This window comes from Palaemon carinicauda, chromosome 37, assembly GCF_036898095.1.
Source record: "Palaemon carinicauda isolate YSFRI2023 chromosome 37, ASM3689809v2, whole genome shotgun sequence".
Taxonomy (NCBI): domain Eukaryota; kingdom Metazoa; phylum Arthropoda; class Malacostraca; order Decapoda; family Palaemonidae; genus Palaemon; species Palaemon carinicauda.
Window position 1 is genome coordinate 30,070,157 of NC_090761.1, and position 20,000 is coordinate 30,090,156.

The 20,000-nt window shown below is 35.0% G+C and overlaps 1 protein-coding gene across 1 annotated transcript in view; it reads right to left on the reverse strand.

Moving 5' to 3' along the window:
• Positions 1-304: 304 nt before the first annotated feature.
• The window catches only part of LOC137629546 (serine-rich adhesin for platelets-like), a 204,555-nt gene continuing 184,859 nt past the window's right edge, over positions 305-20,000 (reverse strand). Inside the window, 1 exon segment of the mRNA XM_068360967.1 lies at positions 305-10,534. Coding sequence (XP_068217068.1) covers positions 9,233-10,534 — 1,302 coding nt within the window. The 3' untranslated portion in view covers positions 305-9,232.

Here is a 20,000-nt window from a genome sequence, read left to right on the forward strand (position 1 = left end):
GCCCAACCCTAACATACTTGGGGTAAGGCAAATGGGGTGAGAGAGAGAGAGAGGAAAATATTTTTATCTTTTAATGGTAGACAGAAAAAAAGAGAGCGTCATCAAGGAAGCAAGATGAACCACAGGTAAGATTCATTGAAACAATTAATTAAAACCTGGCCTGATGGCCCCTTAATACCAAACCGTTTTTGGGATTGCAGATTCTTAATACCAAACTTCACTTGGGACAGAGACTTCATAGAATATGTCCTAGTGTTGGAGATTAAATATAAAACTATTTTTAGTTTTTAGACTAAATATCAAATTGTTCCAGGGTTGTAAAATTACTACCAAATTGTCCTCAAGATGGAGACACTTCCAAATGTACCTACGACCAACACTCGTAATACCAAACTGTCCTAGGTCTGGAAATTTTAGCCATTAAACCAAGTACCATATCACAAATTCACACAATCTTAGCCAATTTGATACAAAACTCATAATTGTATGATCTGAATTTTAAGGTACATATACCATGGCATAAACAACATTTTACAGTCACAAATGTGAACCCACAAAATATATATCTATTAGCAGTTAAATACTTACCTTAAGGTGTACAGTACTATATAGTTGCTATTAACAATTTCACTCCATCTGGTAAATCACATTTTTCTATTTCAAATGGCTTACCACAACATGCATGAAAATGTTTGTGGTTTCATAGGTGGTATACAAAATACAAAAATACCATTTAACATTAAATTGTATGATAGATAAACATTATTACCAATCTCGGGTTTCAGGCAGCCTTCAAAGCCTATAGAATTAAGTGAATATTAAATTCAAATTTGGTATAGCCATTTACGGTAATATGCTTAACTTCTTAGGATACCATATGAAATGATAAAAAATCTACTTGGTTCACTCTTTTCCAAATACCAGATTCCATTGGATGTCTAGAGAGAATTAAACAGATAAATTATGGAAAAAGACCATTCTAACCATTGAAGTATTGTTGATATCAGTAATAATAAATTGCAAAACTAACAATACATCAATTTTGGGGCACTTCATATTCTACCCCTGAGCAGCAATGATTTTACTTTAGTTACTGTATATATTTTAACTCCAAGGCTTTTTTAACATTAACTACCCTTGCTTAAGCTATACATTTCAATTACAGTACTCAGGCTTGACAAGCATTTTTCTTCTCATGTAGCACAATCATTAAACATGCTATCAAATAACTTTCCATATATTCTTCCAAGCTTTAAGGCTTAAATAAAATTAACATATACAGATAAAGAGGTAGCAATATCAGCAATATATGAACTTACTTAGGTTTAAAGACAAAAGCTGTATAATTTTTAAAGGAAGTTGCAAGCCAAAAGCTAAAAAATAATCAGATAAAACAAGGAAAAGGCTATGGAGAAGAAGAAACTAACTACAGAAAATCACTTTCCTTTCTATTCTAACTAAAAATATTTTCCAAAGCATAAAATGACTTAATATAGCACCAAAACAAAATTGAATAAATTGAATTCATTTGAAAATTATTGCTCAGTTATAACACATAACATATGTTCCAGCAGCAAAAAATACAACCTCAGCAAGTAAGGTAAAAAGGAAGAAATCATGATGTACTTTAAAATGATATAAAAGAACAATAAGCTTAACTTGGGTAAAAGTTACATTAGTTTACATCAAAAGATCTGAACATTTTTCTAGAAATTCCAGGTAATTAAAGTTTCACTTGTTTTGCTCACAGGGGCTTGTGAATTAGGAAACTACACATCTAAATATTTACTATGACAGTCGAAAACCGAATTTTAACAATAACATACTTTTATTTCATACTCAAATGCTCATATTACTTCTTCTCCTGATGCTCATTTTATCAACGTTTACCAACACAGCCAATGTATCTAAAGTTTCCCATTTTCTTTCCTTTACAAAAGATACAAGCCTCCAGTAATGTAATGAGACAATTCAGCAGCTAATGGTTAGTAGCTTGCTAGGAATTACATTCTTTAATTTTGAAGTCACAAGTATTCCCTATTCCTTGACATCGCAAGTCAGTGTGTGGGTATGTATGTGAACATCCGGCGAGTATAGCAATGAAAACTGTATTATTAACATTTTCTATTTCTATGAACTTCCCCGGGTGTTCATATTACAAACTCCCACATTCTGATGGAGGTAGGATGTCAGTGATGGAAAAAGATGAGTACCGGGTACATTTTTTTTTCTGCATGTATAACCCAATTAGAATTCTAGATTCAGTAGGCCTATAATAGGAAGATCACATAAATAATTTCCTAATAGGCCTTCACATGCTTTCCTAATGATATTTGGAATAAGAAAAAATAGCTTAGAAAGGCAGGCACAGCAGCAGGCACTATAAGAACTGGCAGCCAAGAATCTCAATAAGAGTAAGGATTTCTCAACATAATATCCATCTAATACCAAACAAGTACAGTACAGTACATTATTAATTTGTCTCTAGAATTCTTTGCCATTTTTTGCAAAATTTAAGAGATGTAGAGTTACTCCTAGATTCTAGGACCTATAAAGTTTATACAAGAATTAGACCCAAATTCGGTGATTTCCTGAGCCAAAAATTCTTAAAACAAATATAAAATGTCTTTTGGGAAGAGAATGAATTGACATTCTAATCTCCCCTATCAAATGTGGCACTCCCTGCAGTGTTCAAAGTATGTTCAAAATATACTGAACATTTCTTACTCAACAAGAACCACTATTTTTAGTTGAAGAACTAACAACTTTCTAAGAAAATAACAATAAATTGTAACTGACTCTTGGTCATAAAACAAACTAGCTCTGAATGAATGAAAAAAAGACAATAAACTTTAGCTCTCAAAGCCCATATACAAGACAATTTGTACACTACTGAGAGTTAAACTGTTCAATTTATATTGGAAAGTTTCCCATGTTCTGATACTTGAATTAGATGTCTAATCCCAGATGGTTGAGTACCAAATTAAACTGAGATTGGAAATTCTTTTCCAAAGGACACCTTAAAAGGATTTTTTTCCCCTAAAAGCACAAATTAAAAGTTTTAACATGTAGCTAGCTAGTTCTAGTTATTTCTACATTCTTACACTGGCCCTCATAAAAATGAACCAACTATTTTTTACAAGAAAATAAAGGTAGACTGTCTTTTAAGAATTAAAGAGGACAATCAATAACCACAGGTTAGGCAGTACACTGTGCAGTAGTCTTTCCCATACGTGGATGACATTGGACTGTCTTCCCCCTGCTGGGATTTGGTGGAATGGACCATCATACTGTTCTATGAAAGGTTTTCAAGTTTTATCTTTTTATTTTTGTGCCTCTGATACAAAACCTATCATAGATGTACATATCTGTTCACTTTTCTTAAATCACAAAACACACAAAGGCTCATAAGGTTTTGGAGGTCCCATCTGACACAATTTCATCTAAGCAAATCAGATAATCTAAACCTACACCTGAATCCTGATATGCAAAATTTCTCTTCTACAAGATTAGAAATAACCTATATAATAAAAGGGCCTAGATGACACTCTTTATTTGCTCACTTAAAGATGATATATCTTTAGTTAACCAAGTTGCATAAACTGAATTTAGAGATTTCATTTTGTGAAACGCAATGATTGGATCAAGACTGGTTACTACATCACAATCCAAGACGAGGCCAGCTAACTGATTTATCATCATCTCCTCCTACGCCTATTGACGCAAAGGGCCTCGGTTAGATTTTGACAGTCGTCTCTATCTTGAGCTTTTAATTCAATATTTCTCCATTCATCATCGCCTACTTTGCGCGTCATAGTCCTCGGCCAATTCTCGGCCTGGGTCTTCCAATTGATTAGTCTAACACAAATTAGAATGTTAGTGTTAAAGAGGGTATAAGCACTAGGCTAAATGTGAACCTGAATTGCCACCCTTTTTCTGAAACTGAGAACATTATTTTAATCTATCCAAAATAACATTGGAGAGTTGAGGTGTGTAAACCGTCTAAGTAGCAGCCACTTTTTCTGATTTGGTAGAATAAGTGTCTTCTGAACTTATTTCAATAAATTCATTAGGGTATATCTTAGGAATAAAGTTACGCAAAGATTGAAGAGATAATACTTCCTCACATTTGTCTGTTTCTGAGTTCGGTTCTCCTTTTCCTCATTCTCCTATTCTGTAGGAGAAGCCAAATGAAAATTGGCAGATTTCTGTTTTTTTTTTTTTTTTTACCATTGGAAAGGGGATAGCTGCAGGAATGCATTCGTATACTCATTTTGGTTTTGGATGTAGTAGTAGCCTACATTAACCTTGTTAACGTTTTTGTGAGAGAAGTTAATGGCCGAGCTTGCAAGTGAACGGCATACACTGTCATTTGAAACATAATCAAAAGGATCAATTTTAGTTGAAACTCTTTGCCCCCTTTGAATTTAAAGAAATCATACAATATGCCATGCCATCCACATCAGTAATATGAGACCGATGAAAAAAGCTTATTTTGGCAAGTGGAGGGATATTAGGGCCTAGACAACCCACTCGGTGTTTTGCCTCACAATCTAGTTGTCTTATAGAGTGACTAGGATAATGATTTTGCAAAGGTTTAGCAGCAGAAGGCACTAAAGTGTATAAAGATTCTGAGACTCTGTGTTACACTTTTGAGTTTGAATGAAATGCTGTTAATATTAGATTGACCTTATTAAATGAAATATCATTAATATTTGATTGATCTTTGGAGTTATGGTTAGGTTTGGCAACGGGGTGTGAATGATCAGAATTACCATTATTAAGTGAGGATTCTTTGGACTTCTGAATTTTAATAAAGGAAGCAAGTAAAGTCAAGAGCTTGCAAAGCTCATCACTAACAAAACATAGCTAAACTTGTGTGTTGTACAACGGTGAAGATATGTTATCATCATCATCATCATTCCCGTTATAATCAACTAGTCTAGTCTTGCCCGGCTTCTCCCTGAACTAACTACACGGTTCCTTTTGCCCTTGGAACTGTTAACTTGATTGGTATCCATTGCAACATACTTTTTAACTAGTGGTACGTGAAATACTCTCTTCACAACGATTAATAAAAATCACAATATTCCTCATGACACGATACACAAAGGGAATGCGGATAATGTTCTCCAAGGAATAATACCTGTGCATATTCCAGGCAATATTTGCAAAATTCACCAGGAAAAGACATCTTAATGCACAGAATGTAAACATCTTAAGAGTACATGGCAGCTGCTGATTGAGTAAATGCAAAATTTGTGGGATTTGCGAGGGGATCTGAAACTGGTATAAACCATATCACCAGAGCCATTACTAATGACCCCCTACTTACCACTTGAGCATTTTGGTTAGGGTTGAAACTGTGTAGGTTAGGCCCTAAAAATATTACCCTCAATTTTGAACTAAGTTGACTTGTGAGGTTTTCATAGGTTATTTCTTGGCATTAAAATCCCAATATAACAGGTATCAAACTATTAAGGTTGTAGCAAAGGCCATGTTTGGAGTGGCAGTACTGTCATCATTTCCTCAATAAACAAAGGAGTCTAGCCTTCTCTGCTCAAAGATTTTGTTTTTTTCTGAAACACTAGGATTAACTCATTTAAATAACACTTCCCATATTCTTATACACAAAGGGCCATGATTAATTATCTTGCAGACCATGCATTACAGATTTTAATTCATAAGTGTAATGGTGGACTTGAAAGATGGCATTACAGTATATTCTATAATAAGGTTAGGTGACGGATTAATCTTATACAAGCAAACAACTGAGTTTAAACTAATTAGACAGTTTAATGAAACTTTAAACCAAGTGCAGTAGCCATTCTCATAGAAAGTGATAGCCATTTAATGATTCTTATTCACCGAGAAATTAAGAAATTAAGATTTATGTGCTGTATATTTTTGAAACAGCTGTCTGAATACTTTGATGAAAAAGCCACATCAGAACGTACCTTAAAAACATTAGAAGTTAGTTTCATCATAAGATTTCCAGTGCACTAAGTCCTAACTAGCCTCCAACTATTACAGTGGTAACTGGCTCGCCTGGCATTTGCATGGTAGCAGATTGATCCCAGTCTGGAACCATAAGTTTAAGCTTTTTACAGGGGAAGTCACTGCAGTGTTTGGGCACCACAGGTTTGGAGGGGGGGGGGGGGGAATTGGGCTTTCCTGACTGACTATCTGGTGAGCATCTATTCTGATGATATTAGAATTAAAACCAGACACCTTTACCTTTAATCACTGATTTTATTTACAACTGGTGTTAGTCTGCACATGTAACAAGATTGTTTCCTACACCAAACCACATAGTGTACAGTATGTGCATATAGTATAAAAAGTAATGGGCCAAGAACATCAGATATCACATTCCTATACTCACGAAGGGGCCCATAAGCAACAACTCTTTGTAATCTATTACTAAAAATTCAATAATGACTCTAAGAAAAGACCCACCTACTCCTAACTGCTTGAGTTTACAAATAAGGGCCTCATGATCAACCAAAATCTGCGTCAATCATACGAACTTCTTGACCACAATAAATAGAATTCTGCAATGCATTGGAAATTGTAAGAAGGGCATCACAGGCCCCAAGGCTTTTGCCAAAGCTAAATTGCAAACTAGGAAACAAATTATTACTTTCAGCACACCTATTTAGACATTTAGCCAAAAGACGTTCAAAACCTTTAGATGATATGGAAGTTATGGAAATTAGGTGGTAATCGGTGGAGCTAGAGCTACCACCATAAACACATTTATCTAATGGAGTAACGTTACCAATTTCCCTACGCGTGCAAAGAGAACCTTTTTTTGCTAACTTGGAGAAAATGATAGAAAACTTAAGAGCTAAGAAATAAGCGCCTTTGTAAAAACCAAAGGAAAAATACCATTTGGGTCTACACCTCCGTAAGCATCAAGGTTCATCAAATGTGTTTTAATTTCATGGGACTGAAAAGTCAAACTACTGTTGTTAGTTTAGCCTCAGCAAAACAGGAATGAGGAAGATCGAATTTTTCATTAGTCTGACTGGTGTTTAAGACATCAGCCAAAAGGGTTGCATTTTCCTTTGAACAATAAAGGACAGAGCCATGTGGTTTTAATAAAGGAGGAATTGATACATCTACACCAAAGAGTGCAGATTTAAGTAAGGGTAGCCAACCAATTACGTTCCTGAGTTGTAACAGAACAGGTTTCACTTATAGCACAATTGTACAGTATTTCTTTTCAGTTAAAGCATAAACTCTCTGAGCAACAGCTCTTAGCTAATTATAGTTATTCCAAGTCAATTCTGATATTACTCTTCCAAAGATGATAGACCTCCTGCTTCTCCAAATAAGCAAGTTTACAATGATCATTGAACCAAGGTTTGTCTTTCACTCTATTTTAGCACATGAGAAGGGATACGACTATCAATTATGTTCAACAGATTCTCATTCAATAGAACAACAGGCTCAACACTTATACATAGTGATGACCACTGGACCCAACTATGAAAGTTAGGGTATTGTAAGTAATCGGGCAGACAAGACAGACTTACTGCCTACAGGAGAAGGCTCACTAGCCTTTGCGAATAACAGGTTGAATACTAACTGGTATGCATGCATGGCATGTCAGATCATTAACAATCCCAAAATAAACTATTCTCTCTGTAATTCCTTGAACTAAAAATTACTTTTTTTTTCAGCTCTTATAATCAATGAATGGCAGCCGTTCTGTTAACAAAGGTGGTTTACCTCTGCAGTGTACAGTATACCCTCCGGTTCCATAAACACTAATTTGGAACATGACTCCTGGACAGTTAGATACTGAGGTGCTCAGAGCTGTTATTTAAAATCCAATGGTTTCAATGTACTGCAATGGTAACCGAACAAAGATATAAATTTAAAATTCAATAAAACCTTATCACAATATGGAAAGGGCAATAGATGTCTTGACAAGACAATGCGACAGAGAAAACTGAAGAATGGGTAACTCTTAGTGCGCTTCTTACCATTAGCCACTGGATTGTTTCATTACTTTACCAGGGTGGGGGCCATGTATCTTTTGAGGGGAAAGAAAATGGGAACATTTTTTAATATTTGGGGGGATAGACATCGATAAAACGATCTTCTGGAGAAAAAGTAACATGAACAACAGGGGAGATTCACATATAAATAATGGTTTATTTAACATAAACAAGAAACTACAGTACATAAAATATTTACCTTCTATGATGCTGTACTTGAGAATAGTTCTTGTCACAGTTTAACGACCTAAACTGACGATCCTACTGCTTGTCAAAGTCTCTAATAAAAATCAGCGATTCTCAAAGTTAATGACTTTGAAATAGAATATACAGTCAGACCTTACCATTTGCAGGTTTGATATTAGCAGGAGGGCTCAGGAATCCTATAAGCCATTATTAATGGGTATTAATTCATAATTGTAAACAATAAATACAGAACAGGCCTTGATAGAAAAAAAAAAAAAGACATAACTTTATTACATGACTTAAAAATTCCCTTACATAATGTATCAATTCCATCTTACTCTACCCTACTACATAACATGACTATGCTATGATGTGTTTGGTCTTGCATAACTTAATGCTTTTATGAATTTTCAGTTACCTTACAATCATACCTAAAATAATAGGGAATGCACCTTAACTGAAAAGACAAAAAGAAAAAATTTAAGTTACATAAGACCAAATACAGCACAGTATATTCATTTATATAACAAGGGAGAGTAAGTTGAGATATACTCTGTTATATAAGTTGAATTCTCAAGTCCTTGAGCAATAATGGATTTTTGTCTTTTCTATTTACAGTAGTGTTATGTAACTGAATGCGTTCTTGTATTTAGTGTTATACAACTATGAATACTATTACTTTTGTCTTTCACCTTATCACCGAGATACTCAAGTTCCTTTTGGTGATACTGAAGAAAAAGGGGTCGAGGAGTTAGTAAGAATGCATCAATTAATTGTTGTTTTCACAGGCGTGTCTGTTACCTAACCCAAGCGAATGGTAAGGTATGACTGTACTATAATTTTGAGTATAAAAGTATCTTTCTTTACAATATTTCACAAACAATATGACACAACTACAATGGACGGATATCTTTCAAGATTGACCTATTATTCAAGGTCAAAGGTGATACCAAACTGTCCTCCATAAAGATAAATTTTTTTGAAGAAATTCAAGATAATAAGTATTTGAGATATACATCTTTACCTTTCACAAAATATCAAATAACATTTTTTAATGAATTTTTGGAGTTATCATTGGTATTCTGAGGAGTTTTGAGGTGATCGGAGTCTTCCAAAATAACCAATTCAATTTTGCTTTCTTGATTATTATTTTCCTGATTTCTATCATTATTTTCATTAACTTTATCAGTATTACCAATTCTGTTATTGAGAGACTGTGACATATTTCTATTCTTGTCTGATACACACACTAGAAGTGGATTACGATTACTCAAAATATCAACTGATAAATTATTTTGAAAGTCTTTTGACTGGTTAATACTGTCTGAAGATTTAGAATTACTGTCATAATTTATACTGTTTTGTGATAATAAGGTATTTGAAACTGAAGGTGAAAAGTGCCCCATTTCTGAGACTTTCGTTGGCGATGCTACATTTCGTGAGTCGTTTTGTTGATCTGTAGTTTTTTTACCAACTTCATTTTCTGCTTGACTACCAGATTTCGTATTACATGTCGAAGTTTGTTGAGATCTTGTACTTGAAGCTGGTGTAGCCTGTGTTGATGGAGTTTTTACTTTAGGAGGTATATTTCCTAAATGCCACTCTCTACGTAGACGAGCTAGTATACTAGGGGCATCGTCAGTATCTAGTAAACTTTGACTTCCTGGAACAGGTGCAGAATTCCTGTTGACTTGACCAGCGCTGGAGTTAGCCCGGCGAACAAGAATTGCAGCATTCTGTCGATTACTAGTACGAACACTGTTGCATTTCCTGCATGCAACAGTTGGGTGGTGGGGATTACGACACATTGGTGGCCGTGGTAAAGGCATGTCACTGGCAAGATTGGGAGAAAGAGGTGGACTACTAAGAAGTACAGCACCCTGCTCAGCAGGATGTGACAGCGCAGGTAATGACTGTATTCCAGAAGCTCCAGCTTGCTGAAGTAAAAGTTCATGATGACCATGATATGGTGGAGGATCACAATTCAGGCGGTCAACTGGCTGTAATGTGGTAGAAGTTTCACGACAGATCTTAGAGTAAGACTGCTGACTACAAAGTGACAGATCTCTTTTCTGAGATGTTGGAGCTTGATTCACAGTCTCCATACAATACGATGGGAGAGATTCAAAGGGTTGGGTATGATAAGAACGACGAACTGTGGAGGGAGGATCCAGCCCCCCCACTCCAATACCCATAAGAGGCATATCAGTATTGTTGTGTCTGCTAGAAGGGAGGAGGGACGATCGGGCTTCTACACACGCCAGTAGTGATTTGGAAAGCGTGCCTTCTCCAGCTGCAAAGCCAGAATGAGCCAGTCCTGGAAAACACACCACACCCAGCTGCAATGAAACACCTGCATGTCACCATAAAAGCACTGACAGTCAGAGAAGAAAATTACCATGAAGGGAATAAAACACTTTAAGGTTATACATGTAATATTTACCTAAATGAAACACTAGCTACATAAAAAGGAAATATTTTCTAAAGTTGAACCCCCCAAAATTTCTTGAACTAACATTAATTTCTAGCAATAAAAAATTGTAAATTTTTAAAATCTATGTACAAACAGCTTTTATCCTAACTTCTTTAACTGAACATATGATTCTAATCTATTTCACATTTTTTCTATATACTGAACTGTTGTTTTCATATAACTGTTGAAACTTGTCTCGTTGCACACTGGAAGTCTGAGGGGTAACTCCAATATTAAATGTCCCCCATAAGTTGCTTTGGTTTTCATCATTAACAACTGCTGCTAGCTTTTTATTTTTGCACAAGTTTTACCCTCCAGCCAATTGATACTATCCATATAAAAAGAGGAAGTATAACCCCTTGGGGCAGCCAGCTTGGAGCAAGCGATTTGGCATAGCCTTTTAAAACAGCCCTTTCTGCCATAGACCCATTAAGACAAATCATACTCTTTATCTTTTATCTAATATGTTGAAAATCTAATTTAAAAAATATGCTTGTACAGTATAGTAACAGTAACATTTTAAGCCCTCCATAGGTTACTGTGTTTCTCTTCATTAACAACTGCCGTTGACTTCATATTTTTGCTCTATGATTATCCTCAAACCAATTCAAACTATACACATAAAAAAGTAGGACTCTTCGGTGCAGCCAACTGTGAGCGAGCTATTTAGCTTGGCCTTTTTGGAGCAGCTCTTTCTACCATATATCCATCATGGCACAAAGAACTATTTCATGTAAATACCAAGTATTTGAATGAATGCATAGTTAAAAATATTTCTAAAATCTGTGCCTTATTAGTAATTTTTACTCCTTAGTACTTGCTTAACTATTACCTATATACTTTCTATTATTTTAGTATGGTCTTCTCTTGAAAAAAAAACTTTATTTTGTTAACTCCAAAGTTGAGACAATTTTATTTTAGGAAGAATGTAACAGTATTTTTCTTCCTTATTTATTTGTTTAATTAGATTCCTATTTCAAATGTGAATGCATGTTTTGCAATATTCCTTCCAATCACATCTTCAAAATAGTATTATTTCATCAGCGGCATATTTATTGAATATGTACAAATACCCGTTGTATAAATACTTTCCGTTTACCTGTTTTAACAAAAGTGTTGATGAGACGATAATGGGTTACATTTTTTTAACTTTAAAAGATTTTCAGGAAACAAAGTTGGGAGTCGACAGATCAGACTAAATGTCGTTGGTATAGCGGTAAACATTTCTTTTAAGAATCTTTATCATTGTGTATTAAAAATAATGGCAAACTACTACAAAAATGCTTAAAATAATTGTATTATGTTAAGTAGTTCTTCATATAAATAATTATATTATTGTGTTGTTTTCTTTAAGATCCAAGTTAATTTAAAATAAAGAATAAAAAGTTCCAAATAGAAAATTTACCGTAAAAAGTGATAAAATAGTTCTGCGTTTTACTGAATCTGTGGCAGAATGGGCTACGCCAAAAATTGCCATGCCAAATTGCTCATGGAGAACTGGTTGTGCCATATGGTCCCACTTCAAAAAGAAATGTTTTGGCCCTGTTCAATAGAATCATTGACAAACACCATGATCTGAGTAATGATTACTATTCCTACTAATCAAGATACACGAAAATCAATAAAATTAACAACCTTATCTCATAAGGAAAAATAATAATAAACAGTCATTTCAACAATAAATCAACGTACCTAAAATAGAAGCAATATTATGGTACAATTATCCCCATTTTTATTAGTGTTAGTAAAACAAACAAATACTGAGAGTTCTATTTTCAAGAATCAGCCCCATTTCTCCTGATCAAAATTATATTGGATGTCAATACCGTATTATGCTAGGGAAGTTACCTTTATAACTACGTCAAAAATTGCCTTGTTGATACTTTATCGTAACTCCAGTTCTGCTGGAAGAATCCTAAACGTTACAATATACTGTAGAGTATCTCCTGAACTGGGCAGCCAAGTTTTCAAATAAATTTGAAATTTTATTTCAATTCTCACTACCTTACAATTATTCCATATCAATATATAATTTCTAATATTTTTTCTTTTGTGAACATATTACTTCTGATATCCAACCTACGAAAGAATGATGGCTAACTAGAAACCATTAAAAAGATTTTAAATCTATAAAGGAAAATTTCTGAGGTGCATATTTTTCCAATTGCACACTTCCTTATTTCTAAAATCTCCACTGAGGTTTATATGGCTTTTCTCTGTTAGTTAAGAGTCTTACTAATGTTTATTCTTAAGCCTAAAATATTTCCCATTTCTTTCCTTCCAATAGACTTACGCCTCTTGTAAAGTAACAAGACAATTTAGTGGTTAATGAGAGCAAACTAATGTCTTTGGCAGGACATACTTCCTTTGTCTACAGTCTAGTGTTGCTGTCGGATTGACAACAGTCCCTATACTTTAGACTGTCCAGATTTAGGCTTTTGAGCTTTTAGAGATGCGTTCTTCTGGATTTGTGAATAACTATTGCGTAGATTTTTCAAGGGAATTATTTATTGGTGATCCTGACCCGCATCTCTTTAAATCTTATGGTAGGCACAGTATTGAGTTTTATATAACCATACAAAGGTCTCACTATTCCTCTTATAGAAAAGTATGTCTATGGTGGTACATCAAATTAAAAGCAAAGCATAAAAGGTAACTTGCTTTTAGCTTAGGGGAATGAGTAAAGGAATGATTGATAATCATCTGGCATCATAAAATCAATGGTCATTAATGCCAACTGATATGTTGATTTGGAGTTTTCTGGCACCCTGACATCGAAAGTCACAGACACCAATATCATTTGTTATAAAAATAGAATAAAAAGATATTCAATAAAAGCAAATATGTCCTTATAAATGTTAAATGGCTTTAAGAAGGCCTGCTTCTGAAATAAATCTAAAAATACCATTAACATAGTACAACACATCCTGTCCAAGAATCTTGGCAAGGATGAACCTTCTATCCTCATTTTAAGCATTAAACAAAAAACTATTTCTTATAGTGCTAAAAGTGGGGCAATTGATCAACAAATGCCTCACTGTCAGGAGTACCAAACAGTCATCGCAATATGGCTGGTGTTGGTCAGTCATCAGAAACTCGTGTCATCCGAGTGTGACCAATGTGAAGATGAGAGAAAGTAGTCTCCCACTTTCGGGGTATCATTCGTTATTTTTCTCATCTTATTTCCTTCAAGACTACCCTAATGCTATTGCCACTTATTATAAAACAAACTCTTAACGCTTGGTAAAAGATCATTACAGAGGATGGGATACCTTCTTGGTAGCAACTCGGCTGCAGCATTCTTTCCCAGTAAATCTGTCATCTCATTTCCAGACACACCTACGTGTGCCAGAACCCACCAAACTTCAACTGCTAAATCTCTCAGCCTAATTAATAAAGAGCTACTCTAAAATCTTCAAAACTAAAGGGTTACTGGAATTAAAATTTTGTAAAGCTTGTAGGACACTTCTTGCATCACTAAAAATTGTAAAATTCCCCTCCTCTTTTAATGATATTTTTTTCAACACCAGTTAGCATACCATATAGTTCAGCAGTAAATATAGATGATACTAAAGGGAGAGTACCTCTACAATTAAAAGCACTATTGTATACAGTGCTCCAAATCAAATGCCAACATCAAATTTTGAGCCATCAATTGATTTTCTATGCTTATCAACATGTTCCATAAAAAAAAGAGACAGTTCTTTTTTAAGTCATCATGTTCTCTTTTCATACAAATAAAATATTTACAGAAAAACATCTCTGGTGCAACACAACTTTTGCATCACCAAAATTATAACATTACCCTTTCATTTTTGTTATCTTTCAATAGCAGTCAGAATACCATGCAGCCCTGCTGTAAAGATGGTTATGCTAAAAGGGGAGCCTGTTTACAATTAAAAGAATTATTGTACACCACAAATCCAACTCAAGTTCTAGATTTGGAGCCATCTGTATTTATAAATACAGGATCCCTATGCTGTTGTGCATGTTCCAGAAAGGTGGGTAGAATCAGAGCAAGTAAAATAGTTACAAAAGGCAATTTTTGGAATTTCCCAGGGACGGCTAACTGGTAACTTAAAAGGAGGTATCTCACTCCTTGAAAGTTTCATGTTAATTATCTAGATGTTTCACTCTAAATCCATAAAGCTTAGGTAAAATTGAATGAACCTCATAGAAGGAATAAAAAATTCACCGTATTGTTAGCTTGAAAGGACAGCAAATAAGGAATGAATGAATGATTGGTAATTATATGGCATTATAACATCAATGACCATTGCTGACGATTGGAGTATGAATAATAAAGAATTAATAATATAAGAACAAAAATAAAGAAATAAAAAACCAATAAATAGCATAACAATAAATAATTTTACATTTAATATACCTCAAAAAACAAGTAAGAGCAGCTTTCAATATGAACTACAAAATGCTTCTGACATCATAGACAACTTCACAAAGAATCTTGGTGAGGATGTATCTGCCATCCTCACAACGAGGTCCAAAGAGGAATCATTCTCTGATATCCTTAAGACCGAGACATTCAATCACCAAATGCCAAACAGATAGGGGAACCAAGCAATCGTCACAGAAGGGTTGGCACCTGCCCGTCATCAATAACTCGTGTTGAACAAAATGTGCCAAATTCTTAGGTAATAGGGGGCAGTTTGACACCTTCTAGGTTTATTATCATATTTCCATGGAGATATAGCAATTGTAAATCAATAGAATTCCAATAATATTGCCGAACATCCCCAAGAGATCTTTTGATATAAGGGGAAAAGGTATTACATGGAAGTGGATATTTTCCAAGAAGTCATTTGTCTGTTGCTTCTTCTGCTAATTCGTCTGCCTCTTGTTCCCTAACACACCAACATGAGCTGGAACCCAGCTAAATTAACTTCCTTACCTGTAGTGCTACACATATATACTCACTCTAGAATTTTAAACTAAAGGGTTGGTTGAATTAAATACAGTCAATGCTTGCAAGACACTTTTAACATCACTAAAAATGGTAAAATTACCCTTTCATTATTGTTATTTTTTCAATAGCAGTCAGAATACCAAATAGCTCTGCACTGTAAAATAGGTGATGTTAAAGGGAGTGCACATTTACAATTGAAAGTATTGTAAAACAAATTAAATACCAACACTGGATTTAGAGGCATCTATAAATATAAATCAAGCACCACTAGGCTGTTCTGGATGTTCCAAAAAGATAGATGGCATTTCTTCATTTACCATGTTGCCTTTAAAGCCAGTAGAATAATTATAGAGAGCAATCTCTGTATGTTTCCAGGGAGGCGTAATTGGTAAGCGTAAAAGGTAGTACTCCTGGATAGACTTAAGCTATTCAGAAGTATTTTCACTGTGAATCCATTAGGCTTTCGAGAAGCAGAGTGAGCCTCATAGTAAGGACATAAATTATCTTTAAGAGGCAATTTTGAAAGAAAAGTGAATTAGGAAGCCTTTCTGTAACCTATACCCATATCTAATCACATCAGAGAAGAGGGCACTCACTTGCATCAACTAAAATACTAAGGATGGGGATGACCTAAAAGCACCAGTAGCTAATTTGTCACCAGAATGGTGATTGATTGATTGATTTCAAGTTTTCTGGCATCCTGACAACTAAGGTCATTGACGCCGATATTTGTTATACATAAAGAATAAAAGGAAATTCAATTTAAATTAATAAAAGGAAAGATGTCCTTGTAAAGTTAAATAGCTTTCAGAAGACCTGCTTCTGAAATAAATCTAAAAATATCGCTAACACAGCACGATGCGTCATGTCTAAGGATCTTGGCAAGGAAGAAACTGCCATCCCCACCTCAAGCCTCAAACAAATATCTATTTCTCAAGGTTCTAAAAACGGGACATTCGGTAAACAAATGCCTCACTATTAGGGTTACCAAAGTCGTCCCAATATGGCTGATATTGCCCAGTCATCAGAAACTTGTGTGTCAACCGAGCGTGATTAATGCGGAGACAACCAAGAGTAGTCTCCTACTTTCAGAGCATTATGTTATACCACCAAAGAGAAACAACATTGGTTATTTCTCTCATCTTATTTCCATCTAAGCTATCCCAATCCTATTGCCAATCATCATAAAACAAACTCTTAATGCTTGATAAAAAAAAAATCATTACAGAGGATGGGATAGCTTCTTGGTAACAACTCAGCTGCAGCATTCTTTACCAGTAAAGAATGCTCTTACATAAACAAGATATAAATGCAATTGGTTGACAGTTTGCTGCTAAAAACATATCTTTACCAGGTTTTAAATATTCCATAATAATTGCTAGTTCCCAAACACTTGGATAACTGTAATCATACCATATTCTAATACATAACATAACATATACCAAGGCACTTCCCCCAATTTTGGGGGGTAGCCGACATCAACAAATGAAACAAAAACAAAAAGGGGACCTCTACTCTCTACGTTCCTCCAGCCTAACAAGGGACTCAACCGAGTTCAGCTGGTACTGCTAGGGTGCCACAGCCCACCCTCCCACATTATCCACCACAGATGAAGCTTCATAATGCTGAATCCCCTACTGCTGCTACCTCCGCGGTCATTTAAAATAAATAAGTCACTTGGGTACATGTTTAATCACTGCATATGGAATTCCATTGGGACCAGGGGCTGTCTCATTGTAAGTGGAAAGTGCAGAATAAAATTCAATTTCAGTAAAAGGACCATTGCAAAATCCCTCCTTTCCTTTTGTAAAATTTAACAGTTCCTGTTCTTCGATGCTTCACGCTTGCATGACAAGGAGCTATTTCATGCTTGCATGATACATTGGAGAAATGATCGGCCAATGCATTGCTAACCTTGGTTATTCCAGTTACATATTGACTACTCATCTTTAATACTGATGGTTGGTTAGAGAAAAATTGTCCTCTTTATCTTTTTACTTTCCTTCATACAGAAGATGGAGGTGTTTTATTGTTGACTGAGGAAACAAGAGACATCCAAGACTGGTGCCTAGTTTCATTCATTGTGCGATGGCCCTATACTCTATATTTCTTGTAAATTATTAAATTACCCTCTGTACGGTATCTACGCAATCGAGTTAAAAACTTTCTTGTGGCTCAGTGTACGGCACTCAGTTCTGACAATCAAGGTTCCATCATGGTGATTTCTGTTAGGGTGAATTATTGTTGGTGTTTAGATTAATTGGTGCATGATCACTAGTATGCCAATCATCTAATGTTTTCCAATCAAAGTAAAGAAGGCAGTTAGAGCTAGCAGTTAAAAGGTCAATGCATGACAAGATATGTCTCTGAATATGAGTGTGTTGGCTCTCTTGTATTAAGGAGTCCTACATCTTCTTTTTCCATAATTGTTGATATAATGTTGCCACTTTTGTTTGCTAAAACATCACCCTATAAAGGATGTCTACTATTCAAATCTCTCGGTAAGAAAAGGTCGAGGGAGTTTTTGAATCGCCTCTACTAGAGTATTAAATGCGATGTTGTCATTTGAAAAGAAAATAGAAAGCAAATTGTGTATTTTCTCCATATATAAATTTGTACAACCACTGCCTGTAGAGGGTTACAAATAGGCAAAGATATTTAGAGAATACCTAAACGAACTTGTATAAGACTTTAGCCAAGGTTGCCTGCTTGTTGATCATATGGTGTCTATCACTAACATACTCTCCAGGACAAGGAGTATTAGCATCAAGCTTGCTCTCCTGTACATATACACTTATAGGCGAGTGCTCATGAATGAGGAGCTTAAGTTTTTCAAATTTGGCCATTAAACTGTGACAATTCCATTGCAAAATGTAAAAAATAAATGTGGTTTATTTTCTGGAAGACACCTTGGATGAAGTCTTCCCATTAGCAATTTTTCAGCTAACATTACTTCCTGTAGGCTTCTTTAGAGAGGGTCTTGATAAATTAAGTTTTACATGTCTTTTCCTACATGTCTTTTCCTTCATGTCCTTTTGACCTAACTGTTGAGGGGGAGGGTGGAGCTCAACTTAAACTTTTTATCAGGTAGTTTTCTTGTTGATCTGAAATACTAAGACAAAAAATCAAATCTATTTGATGTCATAACTTTGGTATTCTTAATGGAAGGGGGTGAGAGAGATGGAGGTCTCTCTCTTTTCTAATTAAGTGGTGGTGAGTTATCAGGTTTAAGCATCTTCCCCACTAGGCTGACAGGTGCACCTGATAACTCTTTTTTAAGTGAAACCTCCATCAAATCAGGCAAAGATATAGCCTGAGAGAGGTTAGTAATTTCCTTTGTAATGGGGGACAAAGGTTTAATAGCGGTGGGCAAAGCCTTAGATGATATTCTTGCCTTATTATGCATTGTAATCAGATGGTGTATTTCTTTTTTGGGAACTACCAGCAGTAATAGGTGGGTTGAATGTCTCCTGTCACATTTTTCTTCCTGATTTCCATGCTTAGCATAGCTAGTTGATTTATTCAATAGTCTCCTGGCATGCTCCACACTTACAAGTTCCATACTGGATTTATTGAGAGCAGCCTCTTGTAACGTATATTGCTAGTAGCTACGATCAATAGACTTATGATTCAAATTGCATTTTAAACATCTGGCCTTAAGTGTATATTTTCCATGGCAAAGCTCAAAGTAAGTGCTACAGATTTTTTATTTTCTTTTTAAATTTAGAGGGATGCCCAAATCTAAAACAATTAAATTATTGCAGTGGCTTTCATTTAAAAGGTCAAACTTTAATTTACGATGCCAACGTGGAAAGGCATATCAGTATCCTGGAAAGTGAGGATAATCATTGATGTTCCAGGTACTTTTTGCACTTTCCACAATGTTAATAGACATGGCCAGTATCTCCTCTTCTGTAAATTCATATGTCTCTATTAAAAACTACTCCAATTCCATACCTAAAGTTTAAATGGTGTTTGACATCCAACATTATATCATCATTATTTGTCTTTAAATCAAATATTAAAACAGATTACATGTATGAGGTAGCTGTTCTTTCCAAAGATATATCTCCAGGTGTGATAGTTCCTACTTTCTTCTGAAGAAATTTGCAGATCTTAAAATAATTCCCTGAATCCCCTTTAGATTAAGCAATAAGTCACATTAGTGGTTTTGGGTTTCTCTGGGAAGGCATAACTATCTATACATCTCTATCAAGCCAGTCTGCAGGTCTGTCCATATCTAGATCTTTAGGTACCCCATCACACAGAGCACCCTTAATATTCAAATTATTAATTCTAATATTCATAACGTCACGCTTGCATTAAATGCTTCATCATGGTTATCAAATGGTATTCAGGAATCCAATTTCTCATCTTCACTTCGCATTCTAATTTCTTTTATTAATCC